This window comes from Mirounga leonina, unplaced genomic scaffold, assembly GCF_011800145.1.
Source record: "Mirounga leonina isolate KUSES-001 unplaced genomic scaffold, KU_Mleo_1.0 Mir_54, whole genome shotgun sequence".
Classification (NCBI taxonomy): domain Eukaryota; kingdom Metazoa; phylum Chordata; class Mammalia; order Carnivora; family Phocidae; genus Mirounga; species Mirounga leonina.
In genome coordinates, this window is record NW_023270812.1 from 11,649,982 (window position 1) to 11,665,312 (window position 15,331).

The 15,331-nt window shown below is 52.1% G+C and overlaps 1 protein-coding gene across 3 annotated transcripts in view; it reads right to left on the bottom strand.

Moving 5' to 3' along the window:
- The window catches only part of LOC118001825 (WD repeat-containing protein 27-like), a 109,625-nt gene that overhangs the window by 52,707 nt on the left and 41,587 nt on the right, over window positions 1-15,331 (bottom strand). The window contains exons 7-9 of one of the 3 annotated variants that reach the window (XM_034991970.1): window positions 10,939-11,050; window positions 6,569-6,666; window positions 4,929-5,050 (exon numbers count right to left, since the gene is read on the bottom strand). In XM_034991970.1, coding sequence (XP_034847861.1) covers window positions 4,929-5,050; window positions 6,569-6,666; window positions 10,939-11,050 — 332 coding nt within the window. Of the gene's footprint in view, window positions 1-4,928; window positions 5,051-6,152; window positions 6,667-10,938; window positions 11,176-15,331 lie in introns of those variants that run through there. The other 2 variants (XR_004676851.1, XR_004676850.1) reach the window with 2 other exon arrangements.

The window sequence follows — 15,331 nt, forward strand, 5'->3', positions numbered from 1 at the left end:
AAGCGGTACAGGGCAACTAAAGTGGTACTCAGAGGGAAATTCATAGGCTTCACTGCACACATTGCAAAGGCATAAAGATGGGTCAAATTCATTCCTACAATGTGAATAAAAATCAGGTAGCACAGAGATATGAACAGTTTGCTGCCATCACACAGTCCAGAACGTATTTTGATGCGTACTTGGGAAAGAGTCACACCAAATTCAGTTGTGGTAATCAAAGAAGAATGAGACAGAAACATACAGAGCAGAATTGTGTCTGTCCCCACAAGCATTTCATCTCTTTAAAAAAAAAAAAATACAAGATCTAAAGATAGTAAAGTAATATATCTTAAGGCAATCATATGGATTTCACTGACCATTACTGCTGAAAACCTAAAGTTTTCTGTGTGATGAAATGTTTTCATTAGAAAACTATTTAAACCATTACATATTTAATTTTTCAATTCAAATTAGCTATATAGCATTGTGTATTTACATCATAAAAATGCATATATCTTATTCAGGCGTAGAAAAAAGTAATAGTCAAGTTTTTATTATATATACAGAAAAAGCAATAGCTATGATTTTTAAAGAGATCAGTAAATCATAAAAGATTTATGTATTTTATTGTAAAAATAAACCACTTAATGATATAACACAATTTAAAAATAGGAAAATATGGCGCTCAATTTTTGATGTACTCTTGTGAATGTGATAAAATTAGACAGTCTGCTTCTCCAGCAACGATCGCGGGGCAATCCCCAGAAGAGGTGGTTTTCAGACTGTGCGTGGGATGCTTGCAAAAAGAGCATTACTGGTGTGTGACTTCGGAATGATCTATTTTATGTTTTACTGGAAATAGGGCATTCGGGCCAGTTAGGATTTGTGTTACATGAGCGTTCCTGGGTAGCGGCTCCCATACGGCTGCGGTTGGTCAGAACACTTTGATGTATGTTGTGCAACTGAACGAAGATTTAAGAGAAGTTTAGAAAAACAAGCTATTAGAACACAGTGTGAGCGTCTGGAACCGCACAGCCTTCCCTGCCCTCCCACCATATGCCATTCAGAAGTGCATTTTCAGAAGTAAAACCAGCTGTTTTCCCAGTAAAAACCTCGGGACTATTTTCCTAATGCAACACGTCTCAGCCAAGAGCACAGCACAATGATCCCCCAAATACCACAGTCATCCCCGGAAGGCCACATCAATTTGCGGTCGATCGGGCTGCTGTTTGGTCATTACATCCGCTGCTACTTAATGGAGAAGAAACTTGAAGCAGTTTCCTAAGCAAATGCACGAAACCCGTAAGGACGAGAGGCTGTGTGAGCGGGACCTACGCGGTGGCCACCGTGCCGCCCGAGGGCGCAAGGCCGACCCGTCGCCACAGCGGCCTTGCGCGGCTGCTGACGACGCTGTCCGCACGGCGCGTCTGGGGAGAAGCTGCCCAGGAATCCGCTCGGGCCCCCGCAGCGCAGGGACCACACATCTTGGGGGGACACCTCCTCCAGCCCGACGCGGCGCCGGAAACGGGCTGCGTCATAGCCCTGCCCACGCGCACCGGCCCGAGCCGGTCCGGGCAGGCAGCGGGGCCGCGGCAGGTGCTGAGCGGACGGGGCGCCGGCTGCGGCGCGGCGCGGCCCGGCCCGGGAAGCACCTGCCGCCGAGGGGGCAGCGGCCGTGGGCGCACCGCGCGCCGCGGGGCCGGGATCCGCGCAAGCTGCGCCGCTGCTCGGGAGCACGCCCCCTCCTCGCTCGCCAGCCCGTCCCTCCACCGGGGCACGCAGAGCGCCAGCGCCCTCCCGGGGCGGCCCTCCAGCCGGAACCAGGGGCGCACGCTCGCTACGTCCGTGTCCGGGCCGCTCCCGCACGCGCACCACGCGGGCGTCCGCGCCGGCCCTCACCTCCCCGCTCCGCCTTCTGCACGGCTGCCCGTGCCTGGAACAAAGCCCGCTGCCGCGGAGCCGACAACCCGCGCCTGGGGCCTCACCACGTGGGCCTGAACCTGCTCTCCCAAGGCACCCTGGCTCCCCCGTACCCCACGGACCTGCGGCCCGCCTCACCTGCCCAGAGGAGCCCGGGCACAGGGTATGCCATGCCGCGTGAACCCACTTCTTTCCGCACAAGGGTACCAGTTCACTCCTGCACACCCGTACCCCAGGGCGCACAACGGCGCCAGGCGCAGACTCGCTGACACATACATTTGGGTGAATTCGTCACTAGGTTGATTCATGCATATGCATACACACACATGCATGCGCACATGGATAAACACATGCTCACACACCCACACATACATGTGTGCGCACGCGCGTGTGCCTGCATGTCCTCATCTGGTCCAGGCCACAAGAGTGGTGAGGACAAACGGGCAGGCACCGGGATGCTCGGTCTCAGCCATCCCCCAAGAGCTCGCCGTGGTGAAGTGTTGCAGGCGCGGAGTGACAGGATCCCAGTTCTGCTCATTAGGCTCGTTATCAGGATGTGGGGAAGCCCCAAGCCTGGACACAGAGAGGCAGCACGGAGGCCCCCAGACCACAGCGCCCCACTGGGGTTTGGACCGGGAGCTCCGTGGCCAGACGCACAATCACTGCTGACGCAGCTCAGGGGACTGGCGCTGCGTGTCTCGGCTCCCACATCCATGCATTAGGACTCTCTGGGGACGGAGTTCATGCACGCTCAGCACATCTTGTCCGGCACGTGGGAGCACACCCGTAAGAGTGTGACGGCAGACACTGGGGGATGCCTCCTCCTGTCCTGGGGAGTGCCCCCCAGGAGCTAAACGTCGCCAGAGCTCAGTGCATCCCACAGAAGCCATCTATGGCACCAGAAAAGGGCCTGGGCCCAGCAACCCAGGTTCCCGCACAAGCCCAGCCTGAGACCTAAGTCCACAGAGGGATGAGACAGGAGAGCCCCAAGGGCCTGCAGGCCAAGTCTGATTCTATCCCAAGAGTTACTGGGAACCTCGGGGGATTTCAAGGAAGACACTGAGATGGTCACTTGTATTTAGCAGTGGGAGTGTGACGGGTTGAGGAAGACCCTTGTGGAGACAGCAGATTGGGGTGGCGGCAAGGGCAGAAGGACGGAGGGACAGACTGCACAGGGGGTGCTGACCAGGCAGTGCTGGGCACACTCGTGGTGTTCATGCCGTGGGTTTACATATGGGAGTCAGGCTGTGAGGACACACGGGGCACAGGAACCACCTGGCTCTTAGCCCAAACTCACTAACTGCTTGGGCTAAGGCAACCTGTCTGTTTTATGTATCTTCACAACTCTCCTAAAATCAAGTTCTGTCTGATAATATGTGACAAGGTAGAGTCCCCGTCAAATGCAGCCTTCTCCAGTCTTCCCAGGACACAATGACTGTCCTCATGACCGCAGCCACACTCTCATCTCATGTGACAGCACTCGCCACAGTCAGCTCTGCATGAGTATGACCCACGTCCACACCTACCACCTTCTGTGTTACAGTTTCTTTGAAAGCAATTTCTTACTTCAGCTTCTGATCTTCTACTGCAAGTAGCAAATTCTTGAGCATTTATCCTTAACACTCACAGGAACAAAGGGATTGTGTGAAATTAGGTGCATCAGAAAAGAGAGACTTTTTAAGGCAACGCCCACCAACTTTCATAAATTTATATTTAAAGAAATAGGAAGAATGGTTGTCATTTAATGAACTGAGAATATGTTAAGAGATTTACCTGCATTATCTTATTTAATCTCTGCAACAGAGAAAAGTAAGGAATGCAAAAGGTTTAAAAGTCTTCTACCATGAAATGGGAACAGAGGGCTGGAAATAGAAAATCCCAAGATGTCAGACAAAACAGCATCACATCGTTTTTCAAAATGAAATGACTTCTTTTGAAAATATGAGAAAATTGTTTAGTTCAAAAGAATTATCTTTACCATTATTTTAAAACTAGGGTTTTGTTTTTTGTAAGTAAAAAGCATTTAAAACTCCAAAACTGTATTTTGTATTTCCAATTTAACCAGCTGAAACAATTTAAAACAAATATGGAACCAAATGGAAAAAATAAACATCAGACTGAGATTTTCAGATTTTCATACCAAGTTTCATCTAGATGGAAGTTTTCATGGCTCTGTGATAAATCCGAGAAAGAAATAAAGAACAGAACAAATAAAAGAAAAATAGGGATTTATAATGGAAATGTTGACAAACCACTTTCCATACACAAAAAATGATGATGGTGATGATGATGATGATGGTGGGGATGATGGTGTTGGTGATGGTGGTGACGGTGGGGGTGGAGCCTGCTTAGGATTCTCTCTCCCTCTGCCCCTCCCTCCCTCTAAAAAAACCCAGAAAACAAAGAACAATGATTCCCTTGAAATCATAATGCAGATTTCAGAAGACATTATAAAGTCATTCCAAATATATCAAAGTAGTTGCAGTCTTAAAAACAGAAGTTTTGTTCACAATGTCTTAGATGCCTTTTGGGTTGCAAAGTGTCTTTTAAACTAAACTGTGAGACAATGAATTCGTCAAAACAGCACCTCCTCTAATCTCGAGTCTGTAACCCTCAGCTGTGGGTAGTTTTAAAGTACTACTCCAACAAAACAGAGTAGGTACTTCTTAAAAAGAAAAACTATTGATTTCTGAAGGCCGCTTCACATTCCAGGAGGATCTACATGACTCACTCAATCCTTTAGTGTCTGAAACACCCAAACCCTCCATCAAGTTTTAAGTGTGAATGCATTACTAGTAAAGTTGAAAAATAGGCCCATGAAACAATCAAAGACCAAAGTACAAAAATTAACATTCCATATGATATTAAACTATCTTCTAAGGTCAAACATCAAGGCTTAGAAAACTGATAACTAAAGATTAGCATTGAATTTGGTAGCACTGGTACAAACTTGCATCAGGCATTTGTACGAGTCAAATGCTTAGACATACAATTCTACAAATGATATGTGCTGTCGACAGCTCACTCACTTTATTCTGGCAGATTTGGTGGACAGGCCGTGAATGGGCTTCTACGATTGTGGCTGCGCTGCGACCTGCATTGAGGTCAAAAACTTCCAGAGTCCTGTTCCGGCCAGCTGTGAGCACAAGATCTGCATGACTCAGTTAGGGAACTCCTCTCAGCGATCCATCACCGGGAATGAGCAGCCCCGCGTATTCTGTTAGGACTTTTGGGACGCACCGGAAGACACACAGGATGACTGTGGCTACGACGCCTGAAGCTCCACAGAAGCTGTGCTCACAGCCCCGCTTCCCCCTCTGGTCCTGGGCATCTGGCAGGAGCTGCTGGGCCGTGGACAAGGGCAGACCCAGGTGCTACACACCCCCAGGCGGGAGGCCCAGAGGTCTAACTTCAGTGACATGAGGTTCAAGGTGTCCAGGAAATGCCCCAATCAAGAGATGGAACGGCAGCTGAATCTACGGGTACTGAGCTCAGAAGACAGGTCTGAAGGTAAAATTAGGCAATGCAACCATAAACGTGGACAGTGCCGCCCAGAGCCGGCCGCACGAGAGCACACAACTCCCAGCATGGCATACCACTGGCTGAGCATCGCTAACTTCTACACGTGGGACAAGAGCGGCAGTTGATGAACTTAGGGTTCATGTGACCACCAGAACTACCCAACCTCCCAAGTTCAGCCCAGAACACTGTCATCAATAGAATGGAAATAAAAATAATATGGCAGAAAGATTACCAGATTCGATAATAAACCCAGTGCTAACACTGAAATATGCAGAAACCACCACTCAAGGCCAGAATACTCAGAAGGACACATTCCTGCGAAGTGTTGTGTTGTGTGTTAGCCAAGGGTCTAGCAAAAAAATATCACATTTCTAATTACACTAGAACCTCTAATACCTTATATCAGTTCTTCTGAATTTCAACTATAAAACTCTCCAGAAGAACATAACTTAGACCCCTGAATAACTTAAAATTTTATAAGATGAATTCCTAAAGATCAGGGCTTTTCTTCTAAATAAATCAAAATCGATGCTTTTAATTAAAAGGGATGATGCTAGCCAAAAAAAGTCAAAAAATAAACTTCAGACTCAATTTCATCTTCAGCATTATGGCTGTAACTTCTGCCATCCTCCTTTTTTTTTTTTTTTTTAAGATTTTATTTATTTATTTGAAGAGAGAGACACAGCGAGAGAGGGAACACAAGCAGGGGGAGTGGCAGAGGAAGAAGCAGGGATCCCGATGTGGGGCTCGAACCCAGGACCCTGGGACCATGACCTGAGCTGAAGGCAGACACTTAATGACTGAGCCACCCAGGCGCCCCGAGACTCAATTTCATCTTCAGCATTATGGCTGTAACTTCCGCCATCCTCCACAGAGCTGGGGCAAACTTCCATTAATGGAAGGATACCACCCACCATAGGTGTAGCAGTTCATTTTTAAAAAGTACTATATTACTACATATCATACAATAAACTACAGACCAGAAATACTGGGTTAGATGCTCTGTTGCATCCACGTCTAGTTTTCCTCTGAAGCTCTTTTCACCAGAGATGAAATCACTACACATATAATTATGCAGAAGATGTGAGCTCCCTGGGCCCTCGGCAGACGCTCAGGATGTGAAAACCAAGAGCAGAGGCAAGGATACAGGAATAGAAGTCGTTTACAGCTGATAAACTGGTAATCTCTGTCATACCAGTCGTGGGAAGCCTGAAGACACATTTGCACCTACTCTTCTGTTTATATCTGAAAGAAAAATAAAGATAATTGATCTTTGTTTCTCTCCCACAATTAAGCATTCTACAATTAAAAAGCTGAATATGAAGAAAGTTTTCATATTACTGAATAATTATATTTTATAACATCGAAGGAATAAGTCAGCTACCTTAATTTTCCTTTAGGAAACTCTAAATTTTCCTTTAAGAAAACTTCATGAAAAGGGGGTGGGGTGGGAGGGATGGGGTGGCTGGGTGATGAACATTGGGGAGGGTATGTGCTATGGTGAGCGCTGTGAATTGTGCAAGACTGTTGAATCACAGACCTGTATCTCTGAGACAAATAGTACATTATATGTTAAAAAAAAAAAAAAGAAGAAGATAGTAGGAGAGGAAGAATGAAGGGGGGGAAATCGGAGGGGGAGACGAATCATGAGAGACGATGGACTCTGAAAAACAAATTGAGGGTTCTAGAGGGGAGGGGGGTGGGAGGATGGGTTAGCCTGGTGGTGGGTATTGAGGAGGGCACGTTCTGCATGGAGCACTGGGTGTTATGCACAAACAATGAATCATGGAACACTTCATCTAAAACTAATAATGTAATGTATGGGGATTAACATAACATAATAAAAATTTTTTTTAAAAAAAAAGAAAGAAAACTTCATGAAAAAATATCATATAAATCCCCAAATAATTCATTCTTGTCTATGAGAAAGCAAATTTTTCTCCTAATTCTAAAATAATTATATATACTTAAGAAGACTTCCAACCGGTTATAAATTATCTATATTTCCATTAACACAAACGCTGTTAATATTTTCTAAAGGGTAACATAAGCAGTCAGCATTGGTTTAATAAACATACAACCTCAAGAATCCCTAACAATAATTTTATAAAGGAAAGGAACCCGCTAGCAATCTTACAATGTGATCCTGGCCCAGGGAGGCCCAGGGGAGATCTCTGGGGGTGGCCCAGGGGGGCAGGAGCAGGTGCGGGATGGGGCAAAGTGCCGGGAGGGCTCCGTGTCTTGAGCCTGCTGGGCGCTGAGAGGGAGGATGAGCAGGCCATCAGCCTGTACCTTCCACAGGAGAGTGAGTGCTGCATGGGGGCCTGGGGCCATATATGCAGGGGAGGCACAGAGATGGGCATCCAGAGGCGTGACTCAGCAGGTCCTGGGGCAACGGCGATGTGGGGGTCACCCACACAGACTTGAGGGACAGATGGAGCTGAGTTGCAGGAGAGGTTTGAAGGGAAGCTCAGTGACAACGCAAAGATCCCACAAATTATTCCTGCTGAAAAACTGCACGGATCATACAGTAGGTGGTTCATGGAGCAGAAAGCAGCCGCTTCATGGGGAGAGCTGCGGAGAAGCTCTGCGGACACCACAGACCAGGAGAGGCACGTCAGAAAGATCACGCAAGCCAAGGGAGAACATGCACAGCTGAAATCACAGGGCATGGCGGTGAGGTGGGACGGGGGAAGGGACAGTACCCGTTTAAGGCACAGGTATTCATGTGACATAGTGGGCCACGTGCCCATTTCAGCTCAGAGGGAGGGGATGGGCAGGGGAGAAGGGCCAAGGCAAGCGCTGACGGGGCCGGCAGGAGCCCTGCCCGAGGGACAGACAGCTTTGCTGAGGGGCGCTCATGCCTGCGGCCTGTGTGAGGTTTGGCGTCCCATCCTCTGAAGCCTTGCCAGTTTCCAAGAGTCCCCACCCCCAGCTGATGGGGGCGTTTAAGTGGGGAAGGCAGCCGTAGCCCAAGCAAGCAGCAGGCCTGGGGAAGGGCCTTTCTCCAACAACCTCCATGGGGCATCTCCCCAGACAGAAGGAGGTGAGGACGCCCGGGTTGCGCATGACCACCCACTGGAGGGTCAGACCTCTCGCAAAGGGCCATGTTAAGCACGTGCGAGGCCAGCCCGGAAGGAATCCGGTGTGAAGGCCATCTCCACGTCCCAGCTTTGGCTGCTGGACCGGAAGTAGTCTGCAAACACAGTACTTCTTTCCAAGGAACTGCATTATCAAAAATGTGAAGACATTAAAAACACCAGGCTTGCAACAACCAGTAACCATTCAGTTCCTAATACCTGGCCCCAAACTCACACCAGTGGAAAGCAGGCTAGTAAGACGCAGCAGGCACATGATGCCACACCACAGCCTCGGGAGACGGGCCAGGAGGCTGCAGGGGTAATGCCACAGGGAGCCCTGGGCACTCTGCTGTCTGCTCGGCCACGGCGCCCGCGTCCTGCTCAGGAGCAGCTGGGACCCCATGGATACATCACACCTGAGCCAAATCCATCCTGGCCTCAGCACATGTTTCTTGGCCAAGCGGCTGACCTAAGAGTAAGCCAATCTTCTGGCTGAGATCCGGGGGCACCTGCCATGCGTGTTCCTCCTTCACACTTAAAAAGCTACCCAATAAGGCTACTAAGCTGAAAACTTGCCCACAGGTCTCCCGATGGGCACAAGGGACCGGGGATGAAACAGAACCCACAGTGATTCGCAAGACAGACCCTGCGCTCAGACTCCAGAAACACGAGCCCACTCAGACTCACGTGCCCCACAGTAAGAGCACAGATGCGCTGATGTGGGGGTGACGCCATGCGTCTGATGGGTGAGGGAAGTCTCGCAGCAATCTGCCCAGTTTATAAATAAACTCTGACAATCCCTGCCTGCACGTTCCTAAGGCAGGTCCCAGCCCCAAGGGCCTGGGATGCTCCCAGGGGCCCGCCGCCTGCCGGCTTCAGCACAGTCTCCCCCTTCATGTTGCTGTAAGAATATGGATGTGACGCCTGGAGCCAGAGCCGCTACCTGGAAACCAACTGAAAAGCAGGACAGCACGGCACACAGTCCTCAAGCCTGTGAGCCTCCTCCCTCCAGATGGCTCAGCTCCAGGCTGACACGAAACACCACCATCAGGTACTGAGTTATAGGAAGGAAGACGGCACGGCATCCCCTGCAGAGAGGACGCAAGGACAGACAGCCTCCGGAGAAAGACAAAACCCACCCTCACTGTGTGTACGACACACAGCTCACTGCTGGCACAGAGCAGACGAGTCTGAAATCACCCCGCACGGTCCCGCGTCCACACGTGCACAAGGAAATCCAGCACAGCACTGGTTAGAGCATGGGGCGCGTCGGAAGAAGCCGGGTCTCCGGCAACAACAGGATGGGTGAGGACGCTATGGCACCTACCCGTTGTAGAGAATTTCATAACAGCTGCTGCGAACAGTCTGAAGTCACACTCACAGGCACGGCTAAACCTCAGAAACAGAATCCTGATTATTATGAAAGGTGTGTTGCATTAGCAAATATAAACCATGGATGGGAAGCAAACACACCAATCTCAATACGAGGAAAGTTACAACAGCCAAGACTGGAAGCAGCCAGGTGTCCACGGACGGACGAACGGATAAAGAAGATGAGGTGTATATATATACGGTGGAATACTGATCGGCCATCAGAGCGGATGAGACCTCGCCATGTGCAGCAAGGATGGGCCTGGAGGGTATTATGCTAAGTGAAATAAGTCAGAGAAGAACAGATACCCTGTGACCTCACTTATATGTGGAACCTAAAAAACAAAAGAATAACAACAACAAAACAGAAACAGATTCATACATACAGAGAATAACCTGGTGGCTGGCAGGAGGGAGGGGCGGGGGGCAGTGGGGGGATGGGCAGAATAGGGGAAGGGGATTATGACATATAGGTCCTGGGGATGGGAGTGCAGCACAGGGAATACAGTGAACAGTACTGGGTACTCTGGAAGGTGACAGATGGTAGCTACACTTACCATGGTAAGGAAAAAAAAAAGCAGAGGAAAGAGGGGGTGAGAACTGGCCCAGGAAGGCAGGCCACTAATTACCCCATAATGTTTTATTTCTTCAAAAAATTTGAAAGCAAAACAAATGTTAATATTTGCACAGGGAGATGTGAACAGGTGTTCCGTCTGTATATTTAGCACGTGCGTGTGTGTATGAAACATTTCCTGTTTTAACTTCACTACAAACAGTAGGATCGTCCCACATAGTATCAATCAGATGCGTTGCTGAACCACGGTAAGAGTTCCACGTTCCGAAGCCCTGGGGCCTCTCGTCACACCAAGGCCCCCGCGTGCGGCACTGCAGACGAGCTCTGAGGAGGGAGAAGCCTGTCCCTCGGCTCTCACCAGCAGCTTGCGGTGAGGTGATTCAATTTTGCACAACATGCGTAAATGAAAACCCTCTATTTACATACGACCCGGTAGGAAACACGGCTCCCCCGGACCATGGAGGGAAAGGAAGCGAAGAGCAGGCTACGCACCTTTGGATCTCATCCTTGCACGTGTCGACGTGGTACTTGAGGAGCTGGAGTTCGGGCCCGAAGACGACAATATAGAAGTGTCTATTACGTACTTGGAAAACACATCTCTGCCCTGGAACGTAAATCAGCAATCACGGCCAACGTAACAGAGGCAGACAAGACACACACGGAGACTCTACACGTGGACACTCATCCTTAGAACCGGTTCCCCATTTTGTTTCTTCTTCCCGACTGCTTCTGAAAGATGTCACACGATTGAAATGTTTCTGTAATGAGTATTTTGAATCCCAGCCATTTAAAAACTTTAAAATAAAACTGATCTTGGCAGTGAGCATATTAAGCAGTGAGGATTTTATTAAAGGTAAGTATTAACCATGGAACACAGTTCTGAGGCGTCAGCGACATGTGGGAGACGACAGTGTCAACGACCCTAAAGCAGACCCGTCCCCGTGAAGCTGCTCCCAAACGCCTTGTCCCGGGGTCCCCGGGCTGAGGACTTCCCTTCCTGGCTAGTCTCTTTTTTTTTTTAATATTTTATTGATTTATTTGAGAGAGAGAGAGAATGAGAGAGAGCACATGAGAGGGGGAGGGTCAGAGGGAGACGCAGGCTCCCCGCCGAGCAGGGAGCCCAGGAGCCTGGGATCACGACCCGCGCCCAACGCAGCCGCTCAACCGGCTGGGCCACCCAGGCGCCCCCTGGCTAGTCTTCCCAGGACCCAGGCCCCTTTCACAGTGACCCCCGCAGGCGGTAACCACAGCCTGGACCATCTGACCCGCGGGGGCGCGGCCCCGTTGCCACCTCCGTCTCCCGCCTCGGCTGCGACGTCATCCCCACCGCCCTCCGGCCTCTCCCGTCGTCTCCAAAGGGTCTCCCCTAAGCGCGTGGAAACGCTCCCACGTAAGGGAGTGTGCGTGCGCGTGCGCGCGTGTCCGCGTGCGCGCGACACCCGTGTGAGTGCGCAGGCGCACACGCGTGCCAAGACGCTGACGCACTGACCGCCGTGGGTGCGCGTAGCCCCTGCGGTTCAGCCGTTTCCCAGGCTCCGCGTGAGGGTGCAGGCCCGGGCCCCGCGAACGCCCGCCTCCGGGACTGCCGGCCCGCCGCCGGGGCCGGCGTGGGCCTCGCCGCGGGCCTCGCCGCACGCCGCGCGAGCTCCGCCCCACGGAGGGACCACAGCCGCAGCGTCCCGGCCGGCGCGGCTCCCGCACGCGGCGCGCGCTGCCCGTCGTGCCCCGACGGAACACAAGCACCGGGCCCCTGGACTTGCAGCCCGCAGGACCGGCCGCTCGGGAGCAGAGCGCCGGCCCGGGGATGCCTGTCGGGCTCAGTGCGGTCTGCGAAGGAGGGGCTTCCAAAACGAGTGTTCGCGACACGCAGCTCAGAGTTGCGTCTGTGCTTGGAAAGACACCGACTGTGGAAACACAAAACGCGGCAGTGTAAGAGGCAGGGGGGCGCCTGGGGGGCTCAGCCGTTGGGCGGCTGCCTTGGGCTCGGGTCACGGTCCCGGGGTGCTGGGACCGGGCCCCGCGTCGGGCTCCCTCCTCCCCGGGAAGCCTGCTTCTCCCTCTCCCGCTCCCCCTGCTTGTGTTCCCTCTCTCGCTGTGTCTCCCTCTGTCAAATAAATAAATAAATAAGAATTGCTGGGTCCAGGGGTGCCTGGGGGGCTCAGCCGTTGAGCGGCTGCCTTGGGCTCGGGTCACGATCCCGGGGTCCTGGGATCGAGCCCCGCGTCGGGCTCCCTCCTCCCCGGGAAGCCTGCTTCTCCCTCTCCCGCTCCCCCTGCTTGTGTTCCCTCTCTCATTGAGTCTCTGTCAAATAAATAAATAAATAAATCTTTAAAAAAAAATTACAGATAGAGCTCAAGCCGCGCTGGGAAGCAGAGGAGCCCAAGGACAGGCAGAGCCAGGCCGCTGGGGAAATGAGAACCGTGGGCTTTCTGGAGTGGAGAGGGACAGAGAGGCCAGGCTGCGGTGCGAGCGCCCCCCGCACGGCACAGCTGGGGAGTCTGGACCGTGCCGTACCACACGGGGCACGGGGATGGGCCCAGGGACCCCAGAGGCACAGCAAAGCCGCCTTTCCCTGCGGGCCCCGCGTCTGGCCCGGATGGTGGAGAGGGGACCCGCAGACGCGGCAGCGCATCCGGGAACGTGCCAGCCTCCGGCTCAAGCACTCTGTGACCGAGCGTGCAGGGAAGCCAGTGCCCCCGTGAGGACATTCTTGCTGAGGCTGGACCACCGCAGAGGAGACAGTGAGGGGCTGACCCGCCGGAGAACCAACACGGAAGAGGTGGAGACGGCAGGAGGGATTTATAGAACAGGCACCGCAACCCAGGACAACCAGAGCCGGATTTCCCAGGAAACAGCTCTGCTGCCCTCTGGTGTAGGTTTCTGGGGGTTTTACCAGAAGGACGGAGGCCCCAGCGCCAGGCTGCAGGCCTGCACGCACCATCGCTGCTTTGCTGAGAAGCAGCAAGGCCAGGGACACCAGGGATGGCACCTGTGACGCTTCACTGCAGGTCAGTGTGTCTGAGAACCCGCAACCACCCACTCCGTCCCAGGTGCTCTGGGCCTGGCCGCAGGCCCAGGGTGAGGGCGTGACAGGTAGGCGGCTCTGCCTGTTCTGGCCTGGCACCTGCAGATGCACCTGTATTCCCAGCTCAGTGGCTCCCTTCCTCGACATCGCATAGGGGAGCTCAGACCGCCACCGCCTCACCCGGCAGTGACAAGGCCAACAAGCCACGAGTCAGAGGGACACGCACAGTGAAGTCACCACCATTTAGCTGGGTGTAATTCTTCCCAATTAAGTGGTGATCCACTGCAGTGGGGACACCCTCCTCTGTCCTGCCAGCCCTCCCTGCTAACCAGTATTCTGAGCCTGGGCGCCCAGACAAGGTCAGCTTTGTTACCAAAGAAGGCCGAAGTGCTCTTATCGCAGAAACCCTAAACAGGCACCCCTCTGCTGACCCCCAAGCATCGCCGGGGCATCGATGAGCCCACCCAGTGCAGCAGCTGGTAGGGCAGGGACAGACCCCTCTGACTCCGAATGAGAACACTACACGACCTCCTCCTCCGAGCTCCAGCCTGCACACAAGCAGCAGTGACCGCAAGGCCTGGCGCGGGGACCCCAGTTCCAGCCAGCCGGTGTACCTAGCAGGGACCTCGGCTGGGCTCCTCCTTCCTCCTCTCAGCTCAGCTCCACGCTGCACACACTGCCTTCTCACTGAACCACACTCACGGCCTCGCACCTTGGATGGCAGGTTCCCCTGCGGCATGCACACTGTGGGGATAAACCTCAGGAACAGAACGAACAGGACACAAGACACATCTGAGTCCTCTCCTTCCCTGGGGCCAGGGCCTGGCCTGAGGTGTGTGACCCCGACGCCACAGAGAAGGAACGCAGGATGGCAAGAGTGTGGCCGAGATCAAGCAGACTGAGAACTTAACACCAGGAAGCAAGATGTTCTGAGCTCAAGTCCACCCTTTTTTCAGAATTGGTTTTTAAGCAACTCCATAATATTTAATAAAATCTTAACTAAATTTAATCTTGTGAAGGGGCTGGCCCCAGAATTCCACTCTTACACCCCTCAGCCCTGGGCACATCCTCCTGCAATGTGCTCAGATCCGTCCACCCGTGTCCTCAAGCATCTGCTCTGTGCCCAGCACGCGCTGAGGGACGGAAGCAAGGTCCCCACGATGCTTGTGCTGGACAACAAGGTGTGATGGGCGGCGTTCCACATTCGAAAGCACAAACATGAAGCCCTTATTGAATTCAGTGCAGTTGTGACCACTGGCTTTCAAGCTGGGATGCACAGCTGGCTGTGCTCTCCTGGGACCCAGTCCTGAGTTCTCTAGGAGGGGATTCTAACTTAGCATCTAATTTTAACCACAACAAAATACCCAGATTATACTGGCCTCTTTTGTCCTAGATTGTGATGAATATTAAAGCGCCCATTTTCCTGCTTTTTGTGTCAAGTGTGGAGAAAGCAATCGTATTTTCAAAGTTGAACCGTATGACTAGTAACCCAGCAGTACAAGGCGGAATGGTGTCCTAGAGCAGGTGGGGTGGGTAAGAATGACACTTTTCCCCAAAACACAAACAGGGCACTTTTTTAAAAGGCAAGTTTGAACATCTCCTGCATTATCTGAATTCAGCCACAAGCCCTATTCCTGCAATAAAACAGATAGAGAAACATCCACATCCAACATAATTGCCATTTCTATCAATTGTTGAGTGATAGAAAGATACCCAGGCGGAATCCCAGGCACATGCAAGGTGCCTTAACAGGAGCCTTCAGAACAACAGTTTGAAGCCAGGAGGAGCCACGGAGCGTAGGGGATGATGTGGCTCTGGGCCGGGAAGCCGCCCTCCAGAAGGCCCCCCAATGCTGTCAGG